General features: G+C 45.8%; 1 protein-coding gene across 1 annotated transcript; it reads left to right on the top strand.

Moving 5' to 3' along the window:
• Positions 1-1,291: 1,291 nt before the first annotated feature.
• mms22l (MMS22-like, DNA repair protein) lies at positions 1,292-19,492 on the top strand (the record flags this gene model as incomplete). Its single annotated transcript, XM_080501253.1, has 25 exons — positions 1,292-1,464; positions 1,725-1,850; positions 2,062-2,114; positions 2,634-2,721; positions 3,463-3,640; positions 3,845-3,938; positions 4,091-4,221; positions 4,403-4,516; positions 4,604-4,780; positions 6,115-6,177; positions 6,257-6,376; positions 6,527-6,762; positions 8,932-9,148; positions 9,885-10,174; positions 14,770-14,954; positions 15,523-15,673; positions 16,147-16,286; positions 16,491-16,633; positions 17,136-17,292; positions 17,396-17,541; positions 17,723-17,934; positions 18,214-18,380; positions 18,606-18,702; positions 18,846-19,013; positions 19,176-19,492. The coding sequence occupies 25 exons, from the start codon at positions 1,292-1,294 to the stop codon at positions 19,249-19,251; spliced, it is 3,702 nt and encodes a 1,233-aa protein (XP_080357379.1). The 3' UTR covers positions 19,252-19,492.
• Positions 19,493-20,206: the final 714 nt, after the last annotated feature.

Here is a 20,206-nt window from a genome sequence, read left to right as displayed (position 1 = left end):
TTTACTCTACTTGACGCTGGATGTGTCTCTGGAGATAAACCATGTCATGAACGGTGAACATGACAATAATGTTATGGACATCTGAAGGGTTTTATTGTACTGGCATTTACTAAATAATGTGTGAATAACATATTCAGCCTGCATAATTATTGTGTAAGCTGTGTTTGTAATCCGGGATGTCAAACAAAATGTTAGTCCAGGGGACACATACTGTAAATCAGTATAATGTATGTTAATCTATGAATATAAGCATCATAGACTGCAATAACTATAACCTAAGCACCATAGCGTTTGCATACAATACTAAGTTACATTTCGGAAGGAGCAATACAAGATATGCCATTCATAACAACGTTGACTGACATGAAATATACTAAATCCTCCAAAACAATGTCCATGCTAGTGTTTTCTTTTTTGATTTTATTACATCCATAAAAGCTAAAAATGACCCTGGTAAATATGTTGAAAGTTAGGAAATCCTTCATTCTTCTCACCCAGTCTCCAATTAGGGCACAGGATTTCTACAGTACTCAACATGCTTGTTTTCACAATTACCCCTCACAGTTTATCTTGTCTAAAGTCAATTAACCATCATTCACCATCATATCTACTGTCGTGTCAAAATGAATGTATTTTAAAGACTAGTGAGCTATGATTTAGATTTCCTCTGGACTGCTCCAGTCCCTGATTTAATAACAGTATAATTTTGGAAAACCGCTAAGAGTTGAGAAATGTTGAGAAGCGAAGCGCCATAATGCTTTAAAAGCAGTGAAATTATTTAAAAACTACAGAACATTACCTATATACTTTTAGGGGGATATCATTATACCACAACATATTTGATTCTGCCTTGTTTTAAAGATAAAACTCACTTCATTGTTTTGCACCTCACGATGTATTCTGTCATTGTTGAGGTTGATATATAATAAACAATGCACTGGTTTGATTATTTATTTTTAAGAAAGTGTTGTTTTTGTTGTTGTTGTTGACGTTCTTTGCAATATTGACCTTAATTATGTATTTATTGTCAAGCATACTCACATGGTCAAATCAAGTTCATTTTGTCCAAAGCAATGTTTCATTGTTACGGAAAACCGATAATAACTGATAAAGTGGAGTGAATATCTGAACCTGCTGTAGTTTTTAAAACACTAACCTGCTTCAGTACAATATATGTGTAGTTATTGCTATGTAAGGATGTTTTAATTTTAGTTTTTGTATCGGTCACAAAATGTCAAAAAGTTTAGATTGTGCCCATACTATGCTTTTTATGTGTTCCTGCAGTGAGAGCATGGCAGACGGGTTCGGTGATTCCCTCACCCCTCCAGTTTCACCATTTGCAGATGACAGCCTGTACGAGCTGACTCCGGCACGGCCACCGTGCTTCTGCTGCTCTGAAGTGAAAGACGACCCGGCTGGAACACTCTCTCCAGACGGGTACATCGCGAGAGGCTCCCTGAAACGGTTTGTCTGTAATGTCATGTGTCCCCGCATGGATGTCAACACTTTTTGCCTTATTTTGTGCCAAAGAAATCGTCCTAGTAAATAAAAATGCTCATGGCATCGTGTGCAAATGATCCTTTTTTTTTTCCTAAACACACACTAATTTTAAGTTGTTTTTTTTTAAATGTCTATTTCTGTTCATTGCAGCAGCAAAAAAAGAGATTCCGGCCACACTATTCTGCAGAGTACAAGCCATGCTATGTTATCTATGCACTTTGTAGACTGCTGCTGCGCCTTGATCCAGCCCCTGCAGAGTATGAGACAGACACAGTGGACATCTTCGGCTTCCCCTGGGTGACTGAGACAGCACTGGTGGAATCTACCAAGCTACTCTTTGGTCTGCTCCGGTAAGTTGAGATGTAAAACCGCTCCCCGATAAATTCCTTTCCATTTGAGATCATCTCACTTCCGACCATCCAGAAAAAGCTGAAAAGCTTTCAACGGATTACTTTTGAATAAGATTCTTCATGCTTTTCTGTTTGGGTCCAGCGAAGAAATGTCCACAGTTTATTGACAAATGAATCTCTGGTCTTATTCGCTGTATTTTGTGTGTTTCAGACAGAAGGTTTACAGGTTGGAAATGTTGGCACAGTCTGGATCTCATGACTTTGGTAAGTCTGCCAGTCTTTCAGTTTTCATGCAGATATTTTTGCACACAGAATTGTTTGCTTATATAACAACATCTCATGTCTTCGGCAAATGCAGCCTTATAATGTCTAAATTATAAGTAGACACATGGTGATATTTTTACATTACCAGCAAACAACATAATCAGGTTAGGATATTTCATGGCACAAGACTGCAGTCTCCTCGGGGGGGATTAGAGCCAATTAGCCCACGAATAGTCACATACAGCATAATGCAGCATATACAACAATTTATCATTTTATTTGCTCCCATTACTTGAGAATTAGGAGGTCAGAGTTCAAGTCCCTGCTAAACTTCTGAATCTGTAAATTCACCAGGCGACATGACGTGGGCTTAGAAAAAGAGTAAAATTAATTTTGTTGGGCATGAAGTAGTTGATTTGAATGTTTGTAGTACTATCTGATGCTGTGAGTTTTTGTTTGTTTGAGTCGTGTAATACCTGATGTAGTGGAGTAGTTATTTATATCATCTATTTGCTTTAGGACAAGCAGGTAATCTGCACTCTGAAGCAGAAGACCTTCGACAGCAGTGTGTGTCCTTCCTTCAGTATGTCAAAGTGTTTGTGTACAGGTAAGTCAGTACTTGAAACACATGTAACAAACGTATGTGTAAAATATGAGAGTTTGTCACGATAGTTTGAGTGACAGTCAAGCAAAATGTGCGTGCTTTAAAACAAAAAAGGAAATATAATCACTGAAGTCTCAAGATGATTCATCTTGAGATGAATCGTCTTGAATGATGATTCAACGCATTGATGTATTCAACGCGTTGAATCCGTTTGCTAATGACAAACCCAGCACTGTAAAAGTGTATCATTGCAGCAAAGGAAGAGTTTCAACTTTGGGCCAAGTTACTGACTATAACAAAAAAATACATTCTTGGAGGACATTTACTTTCTATGTTCTAATCCTCAGTAATTTGATCATATATATTTTTTGGGGGGGAAGTCAAACCACATTGTCATCTAGATTATTTTTCATTTGAATAAGTCCAAGATGCCCAGCCAATTTGGTAAAACTTAGACGTATTTTTGTTTTAATTGTAATTACTGTAAAAATGACAGATAAGACTTTTAAAACGATTTTTTTTTTTTTAGATTCGCCTGTAATATTTGGTTGTTTCTAAGACTTTTAACAGTATTTCTGTGGTAATCTAGCACAGTAAATTCTGAATTAATTCCGTTGATTTGTGTTTGACTTTATCGTTCGAGCCAGTGCCACGACAAAACTCAGTAGACTCGTGTGTTATGGTTGCCAGAGCTTTTATCTAGATTTCCAGTTAGATTTTACTCGTCTCTGTGTGTCTTTGCAGATTCCTGGGTCCTTGCCGGTCCCTAGATGCGGGTCAGTCACATCCCTTCGAGGAGCTGGAGGCTCTGTTGCCGTCTGTTCTAGTGCAGGAGCTGTTCGGCGTCACTCTCCTCATCGGAAGGCTCAAAGACCTGCCTGCCAACGTTCAAAGCACCTTCACGATACCGAACCAGGGAAAGGTACGCGTAGATCAGACACCAGAGGGGGAGAAGGCTTTAAAAACAGGTGCATTATAAATGAGGATGGTAGCTAAGCTTCATAGAGCCAATGAAAGGAATTCAGCTGAGGAGTGACTTATATAACCACTCTGGGGCTTTTTCAGAGCTTCCACCATCCGTTTTACTTTCCCTCTCTTGACATCAAACTTTGCATTCCTCCCACAGATTCTTCCTCCCTCCTGGCATTTGTTACACCTTCATCTTGACATCCACTGGTCAGTTTTGGAGATCCTTCACCTGCTTGGTCACAAGATGCAAGGTAGCTCAACGCCGAAGCAGAAAATGAGCGGGAAGGATTTGGGGGATGTTCGACATGGCTTGTGTGCATGATCTTGTGCCATTACTGTGGAAAAAGATACTTTTTTTCTTTTTTTTTTCCTCCCCTGTAATTTTGCTTGTTCCTCTCTCCAGGCCAGGTGGTGTACGCCCACCAGTTTGTTAATCTGACGGGAGAGAACCTGACTGATAGCAGCCTGTTTGACGAACACCTGTGCGGTCTGCTCTGCGACCTCACTGGTCTGGCCATAGGCAAATACAGCAAGGTGGGTGGCTCATTGCGTCGCACCAGATGTGCCAGCAGCGTTATTTTCCTGCTGCAGATATAAAAGTTATTCTAATAAATTGAGTACCTGGTTAGCTAAAACTGGATAATAAACACTATATAACAGATATGCGAGTGTAAAATAGAGCTGACTGCGCTAAATGGTTCCCAATGATTTCCAGGTGAGGCCCACGGAGACGCTGAGCAGCCATCATTATCTTTGCACCTGCACCAAAGAGCTGTGGGTCTTGCTCATGTTCCTTCTGGAGCACAGACAGAAAGTGTTACACACACAGGTAGCACAAATGCACACATCTCAATAGGCACCCATTAAACAGGTTACACGCCACTTTGGACTAACGGAGGTGTTTTTCTCCCATCAGTCCTTCTGGAGTTACATGAACACGTTGCTGAGGCCGCTGGTGTCGGGGAAGCCTGCAGCCGAGCAGTTCGCCGGATTGCCCGCACACTGTAAAGACCCTCTGGGATTCACTTGGTGGCTGGTCACTCACTCAGCAATGTTAGGCCAGTACAGTCGAAATGGAGTGGTTCAGAACGAGGTACGCGACTCGGACGCATTTGAGAATGTGCATGTCTGTAAATTTCTCGGTTATCTCTTCTTGAAAGATTGCATTGGACTGAGGTTTTACTTTAGGGGTCGTATCTTTGAGAATATGACTTGTTATTTCAGTACACGAGTACCACAGTACAGACAACCACAGCATGCAAACAAAACTGCACAAAGCATAGATGTTTTGTGCACCAAGGTGAAGACTCAGGATGCAAAATCCAAATGCTCTCGGGCACCCAGGTTTGAATTCTGTTTGCAGTAGGACGGAAATCCAGTGTAAAAACCAGCCCGTTGCGATAACCCTCTGTGGCGACCTCCACAAAAGGGAGCAACCATGAAGACATATACACCTCGATTATAAAAGTCCCCTCTTTTACCAGCCTCATATTTGAAAAATTATTTTACAAGCTAAATCTGTGAACATCTGTTGCGAACATTTTTCAATAGTGACGACGTAACACAGACCGTCACACGTGCTTTACAATGCATCTCGCCCTCAGCCTATTCCTCACACAGATCTCTTGCTCATTGGTTTCACTCCAGCTGTCGTCATTCAAGTGCTCCGGTTCCACCTGCTCCTACCACAGTCCATCATCCTCGCTGCCGTCCACAGCATTTCCTTGTAAAAAAAATGATTATCCAGCATCTGTAGCTGGCTTCGCCAGGTCATCGTTCATTTCAAATACTGTACCTGACATTTCACCGGTTCAGTCAGACATCCAGCATGTTCCTCTTGGTTGTGAATCTCCCATGCAGGTGGGATGCACTCAGTACAATCACACTTTTTCAGATCAATTTCCAGGCAAAACAGTCGGCCTTATATGTATAACATTATGTTAATAAGAGCGAACAGTCATGTTGTCTTGAGAAAACTTTTTTTCCGTAGAGCAGCTGAGAGCTGTGTTTTTATCTTCGAGCTACAAAAGGATACCTCACGCCTTACTTCTATTTCCAGGCTCTTTTATATCATTCATCATGATTTTCCTCCTATTGAATATGAACTGACATGAAGCCCAGGCCTCCGGGCCCTACAGCTGAAGTCACTGTAATCTCCACCGGTGCTATCTTGTCGAGATAGATTCTCTATTATCCAACATACCCAGAAACCTCTCAACACATGTACATCCACTTGGTTTGTGAGCGGACTGCAAATTAAAACGGAGACAAATACTCCGATTTACATAAGTGGTGTACGAGCGGCCTCTGCAACCAGGTGCAGAGTGTAGTTTGAATTCAGCCATATCCCCTCCCGAAGAGCTGGATTAATGACCAGTGAAGTGTGTTAGATGTTCTGCTTATAACCTACTTTGTTCGCACCTGTAGAATCATCTGGGGGATAACTGGACCTTTGTGGAGGAGCTACTTAAATTAACCTGCAACCCCAAGGTCAGCGCTGCTTTCAGTCACACGCTATTGCCTCCCCCTGTTGATTTCATAACATTTAAATTTGTGTGTGTTATCCAAGGGAGGTCTAGCAGAAGAGCAGATCAGGATGCACGTCCATTGCAGTCTCAGTCTGTGTCTCCTGTGGGAGCCGAGCACCAGCGCTGTCTCCATCCTCTGGGACTACTACAGTAAGAATCTGGTGAGAACATGCAGACTCCGTCAATAGATCTTTCTCAAACCTATTCCGATCCAATTGATTTAATCATTCCTCATCTTTTGACCTCCTATTACGTCTATTCAATTTGTTCCAAGGTGTGCCTGTATAATTCTGCCGTTTGCTCCTCTCCAGAGTGCCTCCTTCGCCGTGCCCTGGCTGGGGATATCTGGCCTTGGAACTTTGTGCAAGACTCCTCTCGCTCTGTTGGAGCAGGCCCACAGCTGCTGCTGCCCCCCTCCCCTCCGCTCTCAGGGACACACCCAGCTCTACCGCTCTGCCAGCTCCTTCCACATCTTCCTCCGTGTGCTGGCCCTGTGCCTCTCCCCGGACAGGGCAGGCGGAGTCCCACAGAGGCAGATCAAAGGGAGGTAAGGATGGAAAGAGTGGGCCCGGGGAAGCTTTGTAGTTCTTCCTCCTGGCATGTTCGCCCCCCCACCTTGAAAATACAGGCCTTGCACATAGGCAGCCATGTCAACACGAGATACAGTACACGCTGGGTTTTGGGAACGGACGCTTTCACGGTTGATTACTAATAAGGAAGTTCCCCTCGATCTTCAATTGTCTGCTGCTTTCAAGTGCTTGCGTGGCTCTCTGTTACCTGTGTGTGTGTCGCAAACCTCTATGAATACTCCCTCGCACCACATGTGTTTGCAAACTCTCATGCGTTTCAGGCTTGTTTGTGTCCGTGCCAGGTGCATCACAGTCTCCCAGCGGGTCTTTGATATTTACGCAGACCCACCAATGGAGCAGGTGTCTCAGGAGTCAACCACCTGCTCTTCTGCACAGGCCAGACCCGGAAAGCCTCCAAGCAGAGCACACACAAGACACACACACACACACACACTGTGCACCTGCTCCCTAGAGCAGTGACATGGTTTCGGGGTGTGTGAGGACCCTGAACGGAGAGAGGATGTGCATCTTTGGGGAAGGAAATTAGGAAAGGGGGGGAGGTGGGGAAGACGCAAGCTGGTGCGCGTATCGGAACCGATCGCTGGACCATCCCATATCCCCGGGCCGGCTGGGTGCCAGAGAGAGGCAGCCGTAGATAAATCCGCCTAATGACTTCCCTCTGTCTGGAATGTGCTCAGTAGCACTGCAGACATGGGGGCTAATTAGCTAACGAGCGTGGCGGTTAATTCGCCTTAACGAAGCTGTGTTGGTTTCCAACACGGATAGAGAGGGGAGCTTGGGTGGAGGGGAGCGGGAGGCACGGGGGGGGGGGGGGGGGGGATGTGGGTGGTAGGCAGTCTGGCAACAGCTTGGCTGGGCTGGGACGGGTCCAGATTACTCCCCGCCTCCACCCACCCTCCACCAAAAACCATCACCAGGCGCGAGGCGTGCCGACTGTATCACTACACGGTTTCGGCAGCGTTCCCACTCCTGGCCAGGCTCTGCGGGACACCCGCGACGACCACATTAATGGGATCGACTGCGAGCATGTTGATCTCCAACGCCGGGAGTTAGGAGCATCTGCTCGCCTCCGGAAAAAAAAGCTGTCCGGAATAAACAAACAGACAGACAGGTTGGGAGAATACAGCAAATCCCCACTGCTGCCTCCCAGCGTGCTGCTTATATCCCTGTTACATATAACCCATTCATCTATTTAAATCTCCCTCCCCTCGCTCTCTCCACTGCACGCTTGGCCACTTCCTCCTTTACCGAGGCCTCTGTGGGTGTTGCGGAGCTGGTTGTCTGTGTTAACCTGGTCTCTCCCAACTCCCTTCCCGGTTGCCTCAACTCCTTTGGTATCAGTCATACTTCTTACGTGGAGTTTGTCTTGGGACGCTTGCTGTTTGTGTTTTGACCCAAACAGCAACTCTACTTACCTGTGTGGGCTGCGTCTGTGGTTCGGGAAGAGGAGTGGAAGGGAGAGAGAAGAGGGGAGGGCGAGAGGGAAGTAAGGAGGGGAGGGGAGGGGAGGGGAGGGGAGGGGGGTCTCCAGCCTTCTGTGTTTTCCTGCCAGCCGAGCAAACAGCGAGCTGGATGTGTGGCGGTGGATGTGTGTGTGCGTGTGGTTTTATTGATCTCTCACTGGTGTTGCAGTAAATTGGTTTGGCTGTAGAGAGAGGGACCGGCGCCTACTGCTGTGTGTCTGAGTGTCTCTGACATTTAACATGATCTTTAAAGGCATTTCTCCACAGTGCCCGCAGGATCTAACAGCGTGCTGGGTGGTTCTCTATTCTTACTCGCCTCTCCAGTTTTTTTCTTTCTCCCTCAATCTCTCCCACACCCGCATACACACACTGAAGGCTGGGCAGCCCAGCCTTCTCCCCTGGAGCCAGGAGGGTGGTGGAGGCAGGTGGTTGGGGTGCACAGTGGGGGTGGAAAGTTCTGTTACTCAGCATTTAAAGTTGGGGGTTTCAGTGGAGCAAATCACCTCTGACGAGTTCGGTTGGTCCAAGTAAATAAACAGTTGAAAAAGTCTACACTCGAGTGCTGTGCATTTGGAGCTGATGCAAATAGTGGATAGTATAATCTTTCAATCTTTCAGTTGATCATGTTTTCCTCTCTTCTTCCACTTTCTCTGTGGTTTGCAGGATTTACTCAAAGTTCTCCCCAAAGAAGATGCAGGAGTTGTCCGAGGCAGGCTTGATGAACTTCCTGCTGCTGTTTCTCGTGGTCGCCAGGCAGGCGGAGCTGGAGGACGTGGCCAGCAGAGCGTGCGAGCTGCTCGGCTTCCTGCCCTCCAACTGCCCACCTGCATCCCGTACACTGGTCTGGAGAGGGCAGCTGGCGCTGCTGCTGCTTTTCCAGGTACGTCTCCACATCGTCACGAAGCACGAGGACGACGCAGCAAGTCAAAGTGTCACACATAATGAACGTGAATCCCCTTTTTTTTACTCTAATTTATATTAAAAACATCGCTTTGGCTTTCACATGTTTGAGACTTTAACCTTGTGTTTATAATGTCAATATCAATTATACTGTATTTATTCAGAAATTCTACAAAAGCATCCCCGGTGTATATGAGTACCGTTACATTGAGAGGAATGAAATTAAAAGATAGCAGTTGTAGTAGGAGAATAAGTAGTGAATGGATGTACAAAGTATAAACATATACAGTATGCTTCATTTGTACTTAATAAGTCAGAAAACCAAACTGAAAAGAAATATATAAAAAGATGACTAACGTAATGTTTTTGAATGATTACTGCATTTTTTTAAATATTTGATTTTAAATTCAATAACATTTTCACGGGGAAATAGTCTTTTTTTTGTCCATGTTAAGGGAAATTTATTTGTAGAGTTCCTTTGAGAGACAAGGCAATTCACAGTGCTTTACAAATAAATAAAGGAAATACATGACAGTAAGCAATTAAGATTCTTGATCGTAAGCCATTAACAGTATGAAATACTTTAAAACCTTTAACATCCTCTCTCACACTCGTCCTTTTCGTTGGGCAAAAATTGAAAGAAAATTGGGCGAGTTGTGACTGCAGCAGTTCTGAGGATTTTTCTTGTAATATTCTTCATTTGATCTCCGTATCAGGAGCGGGGTCTGGACGTCGGTGCCCAGGCGAGCTGGTTGGCTTCCTCCTTCAAGGAGACGGCCAAAGAGTTCTACGATAAGACCACGGAGGTTTCCCGGAAGATGGCCCTCTGGGGTCCGCTCGGCTCCTACATGGAGGGAGTGGCCGAGGTGTTTGAGACGAGCGCCACCCTCAGCCTGTCGGAGGAGAAGCTGCTCAACGAGGGCTTCGGCTGGCTGCTGCCCGCCTGCCGCCAGTCTGAGCTGAACTCGGCTCTGGGCTTTCTGCAGATCGTCCTCGCACAGCTCAGGTGAGAAAAAGCCGGTGTAAATATATTCACCGGCTCGCAGGTACTCCAGCTCTTTGGTTTCCTCTCTTTCTCTGTTTCTTTCATCGCTCACTGATGGCTGCACCCACACAGATAATAGACACATTCAGACAAATGTTTTCTGGCAAAGGCCAAGCTCAGCTTTTATTAAAATCTGATAAGTTGCTACAGCAGCTAGGAGTGATCTGTTCTGCTTCTACCCAGCCCAGCCCCACAGTCCACTCACTTCTCACGCTGACAATAGGATGATTGTGCTGTCAGCAGCAATGAGCGTCCATAAAGGACCTGTGTTGGTTTGAGGCCCCCGTTAGTCTCAGGAGGTCCGGTGGCCTCCAGATCGACCACGCCAGGTGTTACTGAAGCCCTGATTAGAGTTACGGGCCCACGGGAGCCTCCGTGGACCCTCCTGTCGGCGAGGACGGCAGAGTGCTGTGGCTGTGCGGAGAGAGTCTGGTCAGTAGGGCATCGGAGCAGGTTCAGCTGAGGGACACGGGTGTAGGTTACATGAACGACCTCGGCTGAAGGTCACAAAGCCCTGGCTGAAACAGTGTCTGTTTATGTGGGAAGGCAAAGGCGAGAACAGAGAGAAAATCAGGTGAGGGCTCAAGGTTACAGAGCGAGGGGCGATGTGAGTCTCTCACTGTGGATTCTCAGGTAAACTCGGTGTTAAGAAGCTGGGTGGCATCTCGTGTGCTGTCTTATCACCTTTACACATTCAGGTTGTGATCACTGACTTCAGTAAAGTGAAACCAGGCAAGGGGAGATATTATGATATGCTGTACGCTTCATACTAATTTAACTAACTTCCTAATTCAGAAGCCAATTACACTGTGTGTATTGGTGTCTGAAGAGGTTGCTTGGCTGCATGTTTTTATTTGATGCAGAATTAGTGAATGCATGCACCTAAAAAAAAGGGAGCTGGTGTTTGATTGGAAGAGAAAAGGAGGGAACTTGATGTGAAAGACACAAAAACATTTCTGGACCTTATCATGCTGTCAGTAACAAGCAGCTTTCTATAAGTTTTGTTGTGTTGTGCTTTGAGGCAGCTGGGAACTGAGAAAATGTTATTTCAGGATTGTCCAAGAGCAGAGCAGCAACAAACAGTCAAATACAAAGAAGTTATAAACAACCGGATCGTCGGGATCAAATAACACAGAGGGGTCACTCCTATTTGTACACATATCTGATGCCTCGCTGTATCGACGCGGCCAATGAGTTATGTAGCCTTATGTCGATGATTATTTCCGTATCATGGATGATTGTTTACTAAATGCATGACTAACAAATCTCTTGTAGATATTTATACACAGTGCAATAAATACCCAGTGATATAAAACCTTTTTCTCAAATGTTTGAAAACTTTCAAAGTGGGATACTCTCAAGTGTGACAGACTTTTATTTGAAGTCAAACCTCCAGACTTTCCTGTTGCTCATGAACAGACCATCAGTCTCTACAAACTCCGGGGGGAAATAAGGGCTCTTCACTGGCTCTCCCCCTTTTGCTCTGTGGTCTTTCTGTCATTCACTATTGAGCAGGCAGCGTGGTATCCGTTTATTGATGCGAGCCAGGAGAACTAACCAAAACAGTGTAGTTTGTGCCAGAATACGCAAAACGGTAAGAAGATGAAATGCTCCACAGAGCCCGAGTACAAAATCATTCATTAGAGCAGCTGAATTAAAAAAAAAAGAAAAGAAAAAAAGCCCATGCCAGATGTCATGCTTGACATTTTGCTTCATACATTCAGTTCAGAAAAGTACTGAAGTTCAGTAGCTAACCATTTCACAAAGCATATCCCATTTCTCAGTATGCACACCATCTCTTAAATTGTTGTAGCACCACTTTATACTTGCATTACTTTGAAAAGGTTAGATGAGCTGAAACATTAGAATAAGGACATTGTAAAATTAAGCGTTAGCGAGCACCTCTTACAGCTTCATGTAGGTGTGTGATTGCTTCAATCCTCCAGTGTACACGTTCCACGCTCTCCACTCCGCGCACACATGAACCTCCACAGAAGTCCGCGCACTGAAAGTGACACACTGACCTAAGTATACTGCTTTCTTATTTCAGTGCCGGGCTCCCATTACACGGTATCTCGTTAGCTTTCCTAATTCCCAAACTTCCCATCTCGGATCTCGGGGTTGGAGGGCACACATTTGCACATTAATGGCCAAGCAGGGAGAGGAGGAGAAGAGGAGAAGTCCCAGAGGCCCTCTGTGTTACGGCCTGGACCGCTCTGACCCATTTAACCAAATAAAAATGAGAAGAAAATAGCCGTGTTCTCTCTTTCCAATTCGTCCCGCCAAATTAAACATAATTCTTCAGCCTGGCAATTCTCGGTATCTTTTTTTGTGATTAATGCCTTTTCTGTGACACAATTAATGGGTAATTATGTAGCCTGGCAAATTTAGCCTGTGTGTCATTATGTCTATTAAGAGGCATGTGGAATCTGCACACATTAAGACAATTATCCTGCCAATGGTTGACGGCGGAGGGTCCGAGCGATAGCCATCGACTCGGTGCTGAGGCAGGAAGCCAGGAGCAGGCATAATTCCTCAGGCTGATTTCCTTCCATGACCCTCTGCTTTTGGGACGGAGGGGTGCGCAATGCCAGCTGATGAGGTGAGTCGACGCTGGCACACACTGTTGGACCAGTTTTCATTAAAACAATTTGGATCCTTTTGGACTTGATGACTTTTTTGTGAGGTGTTTCCCTTCGCGAGAATTAGGGCATCTTATCCGACACTAGCACTTCTTCTTTTCCGTTTTGGAGATCTTTGGTATCGAGAAAACAATTAAATGTAAGATGGATAAACGTGGATAAATTAAGACTAAAGAGAATTTTGAGTCGGTTCAATTTGGCATTAAGATTTATGATACATTTATTCATATTGGAGAAGTTGTTTCCCTGTATTCACATCACATCATCTTCTATATAACTTCCACTGTACACAAATGCAGTTCAGTACCTGAGATGCATTGTCACATTAGTACCAACAAAACAGCCGCACAGTGTCGTGTTGGTTAACACTCCCACTTCACACCGAAAGGATCACTGGTTTGAGTCTGGGTTTAAGGGCCTTCCTGTGCATGTTCTCTCTGTGCATGGGTGGCTTTTTGTCTGGGTGCTTTTCTCCTCCCACAGTCCAAAAATCACTGAATTGGATAAAGCAGTATAGAACATAAATGGATTAACATTATAACAACAAGCCTTCAACATTTCATGAAAGAAATTGCCATCCTTTTGGTCAACACATTGGGGGGAAAAGAACATCGCTAAATCTACTTGCAGCAGTTATCAAAGATGGAGAATTTCTTCTGTTGTGTCTCACATGACCGCGCGCTAAAATTGAGTGATGAGAGGTCAATCTATTGTTGGGTCAGCGGGCGCTATGAGCGTGCATAAAAGGGAGGCTTGATCCACCAATAGAGCACATAATTGGAAGGAGTGAATGTAACACCATATTTATTTGATTATTTTAGTTGTACTGTAATTACTCAACCTTCCCTCATAATGCATTAATTTGTTGCTGTAATGTGATTAGCGAGTAGCGTTACATCGGGCGCCGTGTAAATTAAACCCCCGTGTGGTTTTGATGAGTCTCTTGTCTGTCTGGACTTATCAGGATGTTGTATTTTGGTTTCATGTGTCTTTCCAGTGGATGCAGCTGAGGAAAGGGTTAACCGTGCTCCCTAATGATATGTTGCCGCTTGATGTGTGTCTGTGTGTGTGTGTGTGTGTTTGTGTGCAGAGCATCAGAAGCCACAGTGAGGAGGATTAAGTGGGGTCTCTGACGATGTCTTGTACAATGAGGGTTGATGGGTGTGAAAGGCCTATTCCGCAGTAGTAACGAGGCTAATGAATTCAGACTCTAATCGATTGTCTCAGCTCTCTCTGGATTAGATGCAACCTTGCTGGAAGGGAAGGCACCAGTGAGGTGTGTGTGTGTGTGTGTGTGTGTGTGTGTGTGTGTGTGTACATGATAGCAGCAGATGAGAATGTGCGGTTCAGGATGGGATAGAAGGAAAGGGGGGTGAGGGGGGGGGGGGGGGTTCCTCCTCTCTCTCCTCCCTTTCCTCCCCAGCCTCCCCTCCATCCGCACACCCTCGTCCGGGTGAACGAGGGGGACAGAAGGATCATCTCCCCTCTAAATGAGATTACAGCTCCTTCAGCTGCTTATCTGGGCTAATGCCAGCCACTGTGGGGCTGCCGTGGCAGCTGGGGCCGGGGCCAAGGATGAGCCAGAAAGAGCCAAAGTATAGTCGTGTGTACAGGGGATCAGCATTAGGCTCCACTCTATGCTCATAATATCCCGCCGCCTCTCCTCTCCTGACATCTACCTCCACACTGCCGCGCACCGCCACACCCAGTAATCCCCCCCGGAGAGGAGAGAGAGGGGGCAAGCACATAAAGGAAAGAGTGAAGAGAGAAACAGGGGCGCAGGAGGATTTGAGAAAGTGGAAGGCGGAGCTGAGGAGTCTGGAGAGGGAGTGCTGGGTCGTGAGTCTTGCGTCAGATAGATTTGTTTATCTGTTGTTGTTTTTTTATACGCGTGTCTGTGTCCTTCCTTTTCAGACGGGTTCACCAGCGCAGTGGCCAGTCGTTGCCCGCTCCGGCCTGGGCTCCTGCCGCCGCCAGCGGTGCAGCGAAAGAGCGCCACCTTGCGGTAGCAGCGGCTCTCTGGGCTCACTTCTTCCCCTTCCTGCGTAGCCTACGTCTGTCTCAGACCCCGCCGCCACAGCTGGCAGACGCTGCTGCAGGTTAGTGACTCACATGAGGGGGGGGGGGGGGGGGAAGAATTTTTACAGAAATAGATAAACGTTTAAGTTTTACCTGTAATGTTTCACATTATGAAAACAGGTGTCGCCATTTGAGATGAAGCGAAAGAAGAGATTGAAATCAAGTGAACTTTATTGTCATGTACATTAAAAAAAATATTGATTTTCAATGTTTAGTGAAAGTACTCCAATGGCAACTCATATTCCAGCCAGCTCCTAAACAACTTTATACAAATTAGGGGTGCCGGATTCCATCCCAGCTGACGGGGGGAAAACATGCAAACTCCACCCAGAAAGCCACTCAAACCAGGGCTATGATATGACAATGCTATCCACTACACCCCTGTGCAGCCTCCATCCCATTGTTTCAAGTTAATGTTGTATAAATGGTAAGTTGTGTTGATGATGCAACAACCGGGAGTCTGGGATCATTTGTTAAGCGTTGTGAAATAATATTTAGCTTTATTGGTGAACCATAGCTCTAAATAACATACAAAATAGCTTGGAACTTCACTTCAGCATCTAACCAGTTCAGACTTTTCACTTTCAGGTTTCACTCTGTTGGCCTTCGATCTGCCCTCATCGGCCCCCCAGGACCTCCAGCCCAACCCGGTCCAATCCATCCTGCAATGCTTCGGCTGGGACGACATAGTTCACCCACGACTGGTGACGCGCTACCTCCCCCACCTGCTCCAAAACAGGTAGATCTGCCCTCCCTGACACCCTAACCTCAACACTCGGAATATGAAAACCTGAGGCAGGTGACTTGCTCTTCTGTTCACATCTTCCATCAAACCTAAATTGCACAACACTTGGTTGTGTTTATTTCAGTCTTGTCTGGAATTGTCTCTGATTATCAAGTGAGAGCAGAGAAAGACCTTGGTATTGGGATTATACATTAAGTAACCAGATTTGTGCTGCTAAACAGAATGCAAAAGGTGCATCAGCAATATTACACCCGAGAGTAAGAACAGGGTGATTATTTCAGCCTCAACATTCCCATTCAGACTGTGTCCGATTAATTTATTCCGTTATGCCTGAATGTAAAGACACAACTATTGTCTTGCTCTTTTTGAAATGTTATTCCGCCGTACCTCCATTTACTACAATCTGAGCTTTTTAAGTGAGGCGGTGTTTTCATTCATGATGAATCCCTGTTCTTTCTCTCTATCAGTGAACTGGTGTCGTCACTAAGTGGGGATTCCAGCGTCACTGTTCCAGGTTCAGCACAGAGCCTGACGGTGAGGGCCTGGTTCAGATGCGTTCTGCAGCAACACCTTCACAAGAGCCTAGATGGAACGGGGAGCAGAACAGGTGACGGCACTCAGCAGTGGAGCTTCGGCTGCCAGTTCAGACAGTTTTGAACGTAAAAGTACATTTTTAAGCAACACTTGTTATTATCATAAAAAGTGAGAGAAAAAGACCTTTTGCTTGACCTGTAAAACCTTCCACTCTTCCTGCGGTAACTGTCGAGAGAGTAACAATACATTATTATTGTTTGTGTCCGCGTTCTTCCAGGCCGGGCTGCGGAGGAGCAGTTGTGTGAGCTGACCCGGCTTGTGCTGAGGCTCCCTGAGGTGGACAGTCTTCTGCAAAGAGCCGGCCTCCAGTTGGCTTCCAACAGACCAGATCCCACTTCAGCGCTGGAGATGTTCGTCAAGGTAACACACAGCAGCAACAGTGGTCGTTTCAGTCCCTCAAATCTCATATTTTTTGCACATTTAGACAACCCGCAACTGGTTTGCTTTGGGACAACTCTAGTGGTGAGCTGTGATTTCTGCCCTTGTAGTTCTGAAGTTGTGCTTTTCTTTACTTTGTACATTTAAAATATTTAGTGGCAAGAATCAGCTGCACAATGGTGTAGTGGTTGTCTCATGCCAGAGAAAGAATATCTCCCAGTCAAAGTCATGGTTTGTGGGTTTCCTGTGCCACCGAATTGCCCCAGATGTAAACATGAGTGTGTTGGGTGTATTATCGGGTGTAATCTGCCTTTGCCCATATTCAGCAGGGAGCAGCTCAAGGATAAAGCTGATTAAAAGACGATGGCAGAAGAACTGGTCTGCATATCTGAGCAAAAAGCATCCCTGAACTTTTACATGAAGACTTACATGTGGTGTATCATTAAATTAATCTCTTTTTATCTGTGGTCTCTGTTGGTGTCAGGCTGTAGGCAGTGTCTACAGTGGACTGCAACTGTTGTCCGAGCGTTCGTCCATGGTGACCAAAGCAATGGACTACATCGGTGACGTCCTGAAACACATCAAACCATCTCTGGTCAGCAAAAACCAAGACGGAATACAGTTGGCTTACTGGGCTGTCGGTAGGTGCAGAGTCCATATTCCTCATCATACAGTTCACAAAGTTGTGGCTCCGTTTAGCTTCACTGTATCTGACACTGTGGCTTGTCCCTCCACATGATGGAGGCTGCTTGGTGAAGCACTGGAGCCCCCTGCTGGCCACTTCCAAAGCCCAGCAGCTGTTGTTCCGCATTGTGGATGGTCTGCTGCTCCCACACCACCTAAACCAACAGGACAAAGCTCTCAGGGACAGCCTGCCGCTGTTCCTCCAGGTTAGGACAAGCACACACTCACTGCTTTGGACAGCTTCTTCACAAACGTGTTGGACTGCACTCAGTGTCCAGCATCATAAAACAAAGCACTCATCACTCATTGCTTAGCTGCCCGTCCAGCGTTGATCCTCTCTTGTATTTTCTGATTCTCTCTCGCTCTCTCTCTCGCTCTCTCACTCAGGGTCTCTCGGTGGCTTCCAGTGTGTCTCAGTCCCAGGGGGTCTACATCAAGCAGCAGCTGCGCTCCGTCACCCGCAGATACCTGGACCACTTCCTTCCCGCGTCTCCGTCCGTGGGCATCGTCGCCAACCACCCGGTGCTCCTGGGCGCCTGCGAGGCCAGCGCGACGGTCCGGGGAGCTGCTCTGAGGAGGACCATCCTGGAGGTGCTGTGGTAGGTCTCTTGGACCGAGCTGTTGTTTCAATGTCGCGGCCCACCAACCACCTGGCTTCAGTATGAATTTCACATGCAAATTGTGTTTGAAAATGACTTTTGTTTGAGAGTAAGAGAAAGAGAAAACTGCAACTCCAACCTAAATCCCATGTTACACACACCTGTATATTGCTATATATATTGATTGATATATATATATGGGGTTTTTTTTCTGTTCTTAAAAATCGACAAAAGTAATCCCTTTAAAGTACTTGAATGTGTCCCACTCTGATTTTACAGTGAGAGCTTCCTGCAGTTCAAAGGTCACGCGCCTCCTCCTCGCCTAGCATCGGTGCTCATGTTCATGTTGGAGCTCCTGAGACGAAACAGTGACTCGGACCCCACCCTCCTCACCCCGCCACTCCCCTCGCTGCTGCGCTGCGTGATGCTGGTCAACGAGCCGCAGGGTGAGATGAACAATTTCACCCTGATGGGGTCCACTGTGCCGAGTCACCGAGCCGCAGCTCCAAATACGTAGCGCCATCCAAGAAGGACAGTGTGGGGATGTGGGAGACATTACAGTTTATTTTTGTAAACATATTGTTGATTTTCACAGCTTTCATCAGTGCTTGCTTGTCTAATGATGTCACTAATATCAGTTTTTTTGTTTGTTTGTTTGTTTTTGTTTCCAGTGAGGAAAACGGGCACAGATGCCATACAGCTTGTGGTGGAGAGATGTGCTGCTGCGTCTGCACAGGGACCGTGCGAACAGATGATCACTGTTTTAAGGTAATTTAACTGTAATGTGAAGCAATAAACATGTGCACCTGTATTATTAGAGCTGCGTTTGCCTCCAGTAGCCCTGAACACTTGGGACTCCACACAGGATGCACAAATATACAATCACTGCCTGTGTCATCCTCTGATCTCAGGTCGTTTGTGGGGGAGAACGAGGGAGTGTACGACAGACAGGTATACGGCGTCCTGGAGACGGTTGCCGTTTTAGATCCCCCTGTGGTCCAGGCTCTGATCCCCGACCTTTCCCTCAGCTTGAGAAGCACCGAGCACAAAAGAGGACTGGGCAAGAACATCGCCTTAAGGTGAACATGTACATGAATCACATCCAGGGCACCATGTAGACTGCACATAGTGCCTTCAAACTATTTTTAAATTGTCTAGACAATAACCAGGTGTTACATATAGAACTGGAAATGTTCTTTATCCGTGTCCTTTATTGAATGTAACACATCTCTCTATAACAGGAGCGCATATACGAAGTTGCTGCAACTCCTCGGGGAGAGTGGGCAGGCTGAAATAACCAGTCTGGAAGGCGACTGAGAAGCCCCCCCCTCCCCACAAAAAAAACAAGCGACAAGCTCCAGGATGTTATTGAAGCCCCAAGAATCACTTGTTAGGCTTGCAAGTCTAATAGTTTTTTGGCGAGCTTCTCAACACGGTCATCAGGGAAATGTGTTGGAGTTCTGCCTGTGAGGCTGCCTCAGAATATATGAGTGTTCAATGCATTTAGCATTAGCTGTAATAATGCTACAACCTCAATTACAGGTGTAATATCCTGGAAAAGCACAATAAACTGCAGTGCATTTCAGGGCATGCCTCATTACCCTTCTAATGAAAATGATCCAATTATGGACTGTAAGCCTGATACCACTAGGCAGTATAGGATGTATATATATGTAAAAAAAAAGAACCCTCACATCAGCGGATGCATCAAAAATGGAATAAAATTGTTTGAATTCACTCATTTGCCGGCCTCTTCATTTTTTCATTTCCTTTCTATGCTGAGAGGAGTGAGGAATGCGGGTAGTGAAGTGAGCGCAGACTATTTGTGCTTATACCATCAGGTGCTGGATCTTTCTCTACTCAGTTGGCACATTGAATTACAGATTTGATGACAGTCGTGGGCGAGCCCAGAGAGTTCAGTACCCCCCCCCCCAAAAAAAAAAGTGAGTAAAAGAGAGAAATACTGTTTGTTCCAATCCTCTCTCCCTGACTCTTGCCTTTCCAAGTCGCAGCAATCTCTCGCAATCCCGGCTTTAGTTTGCACCTAATCACATGAAGTCTCGCTCCTGTCTACCACAATCACCAAGTCCCATTTTCTGTCATTGCTAGTCATTTTCCAGCCTCATCAAACTGCAATGCATCTCCTTCATCAGAGCGGCTTTTTGCTGCATTGCATTCCTCTTGCTCCAGCAGTATCGGAGGCGGTCGGGGAATCCACGCAGAAAGATGACAGCCGAGGTGATGCTTTAAATTAGCGTGCAATTATCTCCAG

This window comes from Blennius ocellaris (genome assembly GCF_963422515.1).
Source record: "Blennius ocellaris genome assembly, chromosome: 8".
NCBI classification, from domain to species: Eukaryota; Metazoa; Chordata; class Actinopteri; order Blenniiformes; family Blenniidae; genus Blennius; species Blennius ocellaris.
The sequence above is the reverse complement of the archived record's forward strand: the minus strand, read 5'-3'. Positions and strand labels throughout refer to the sequence as shown.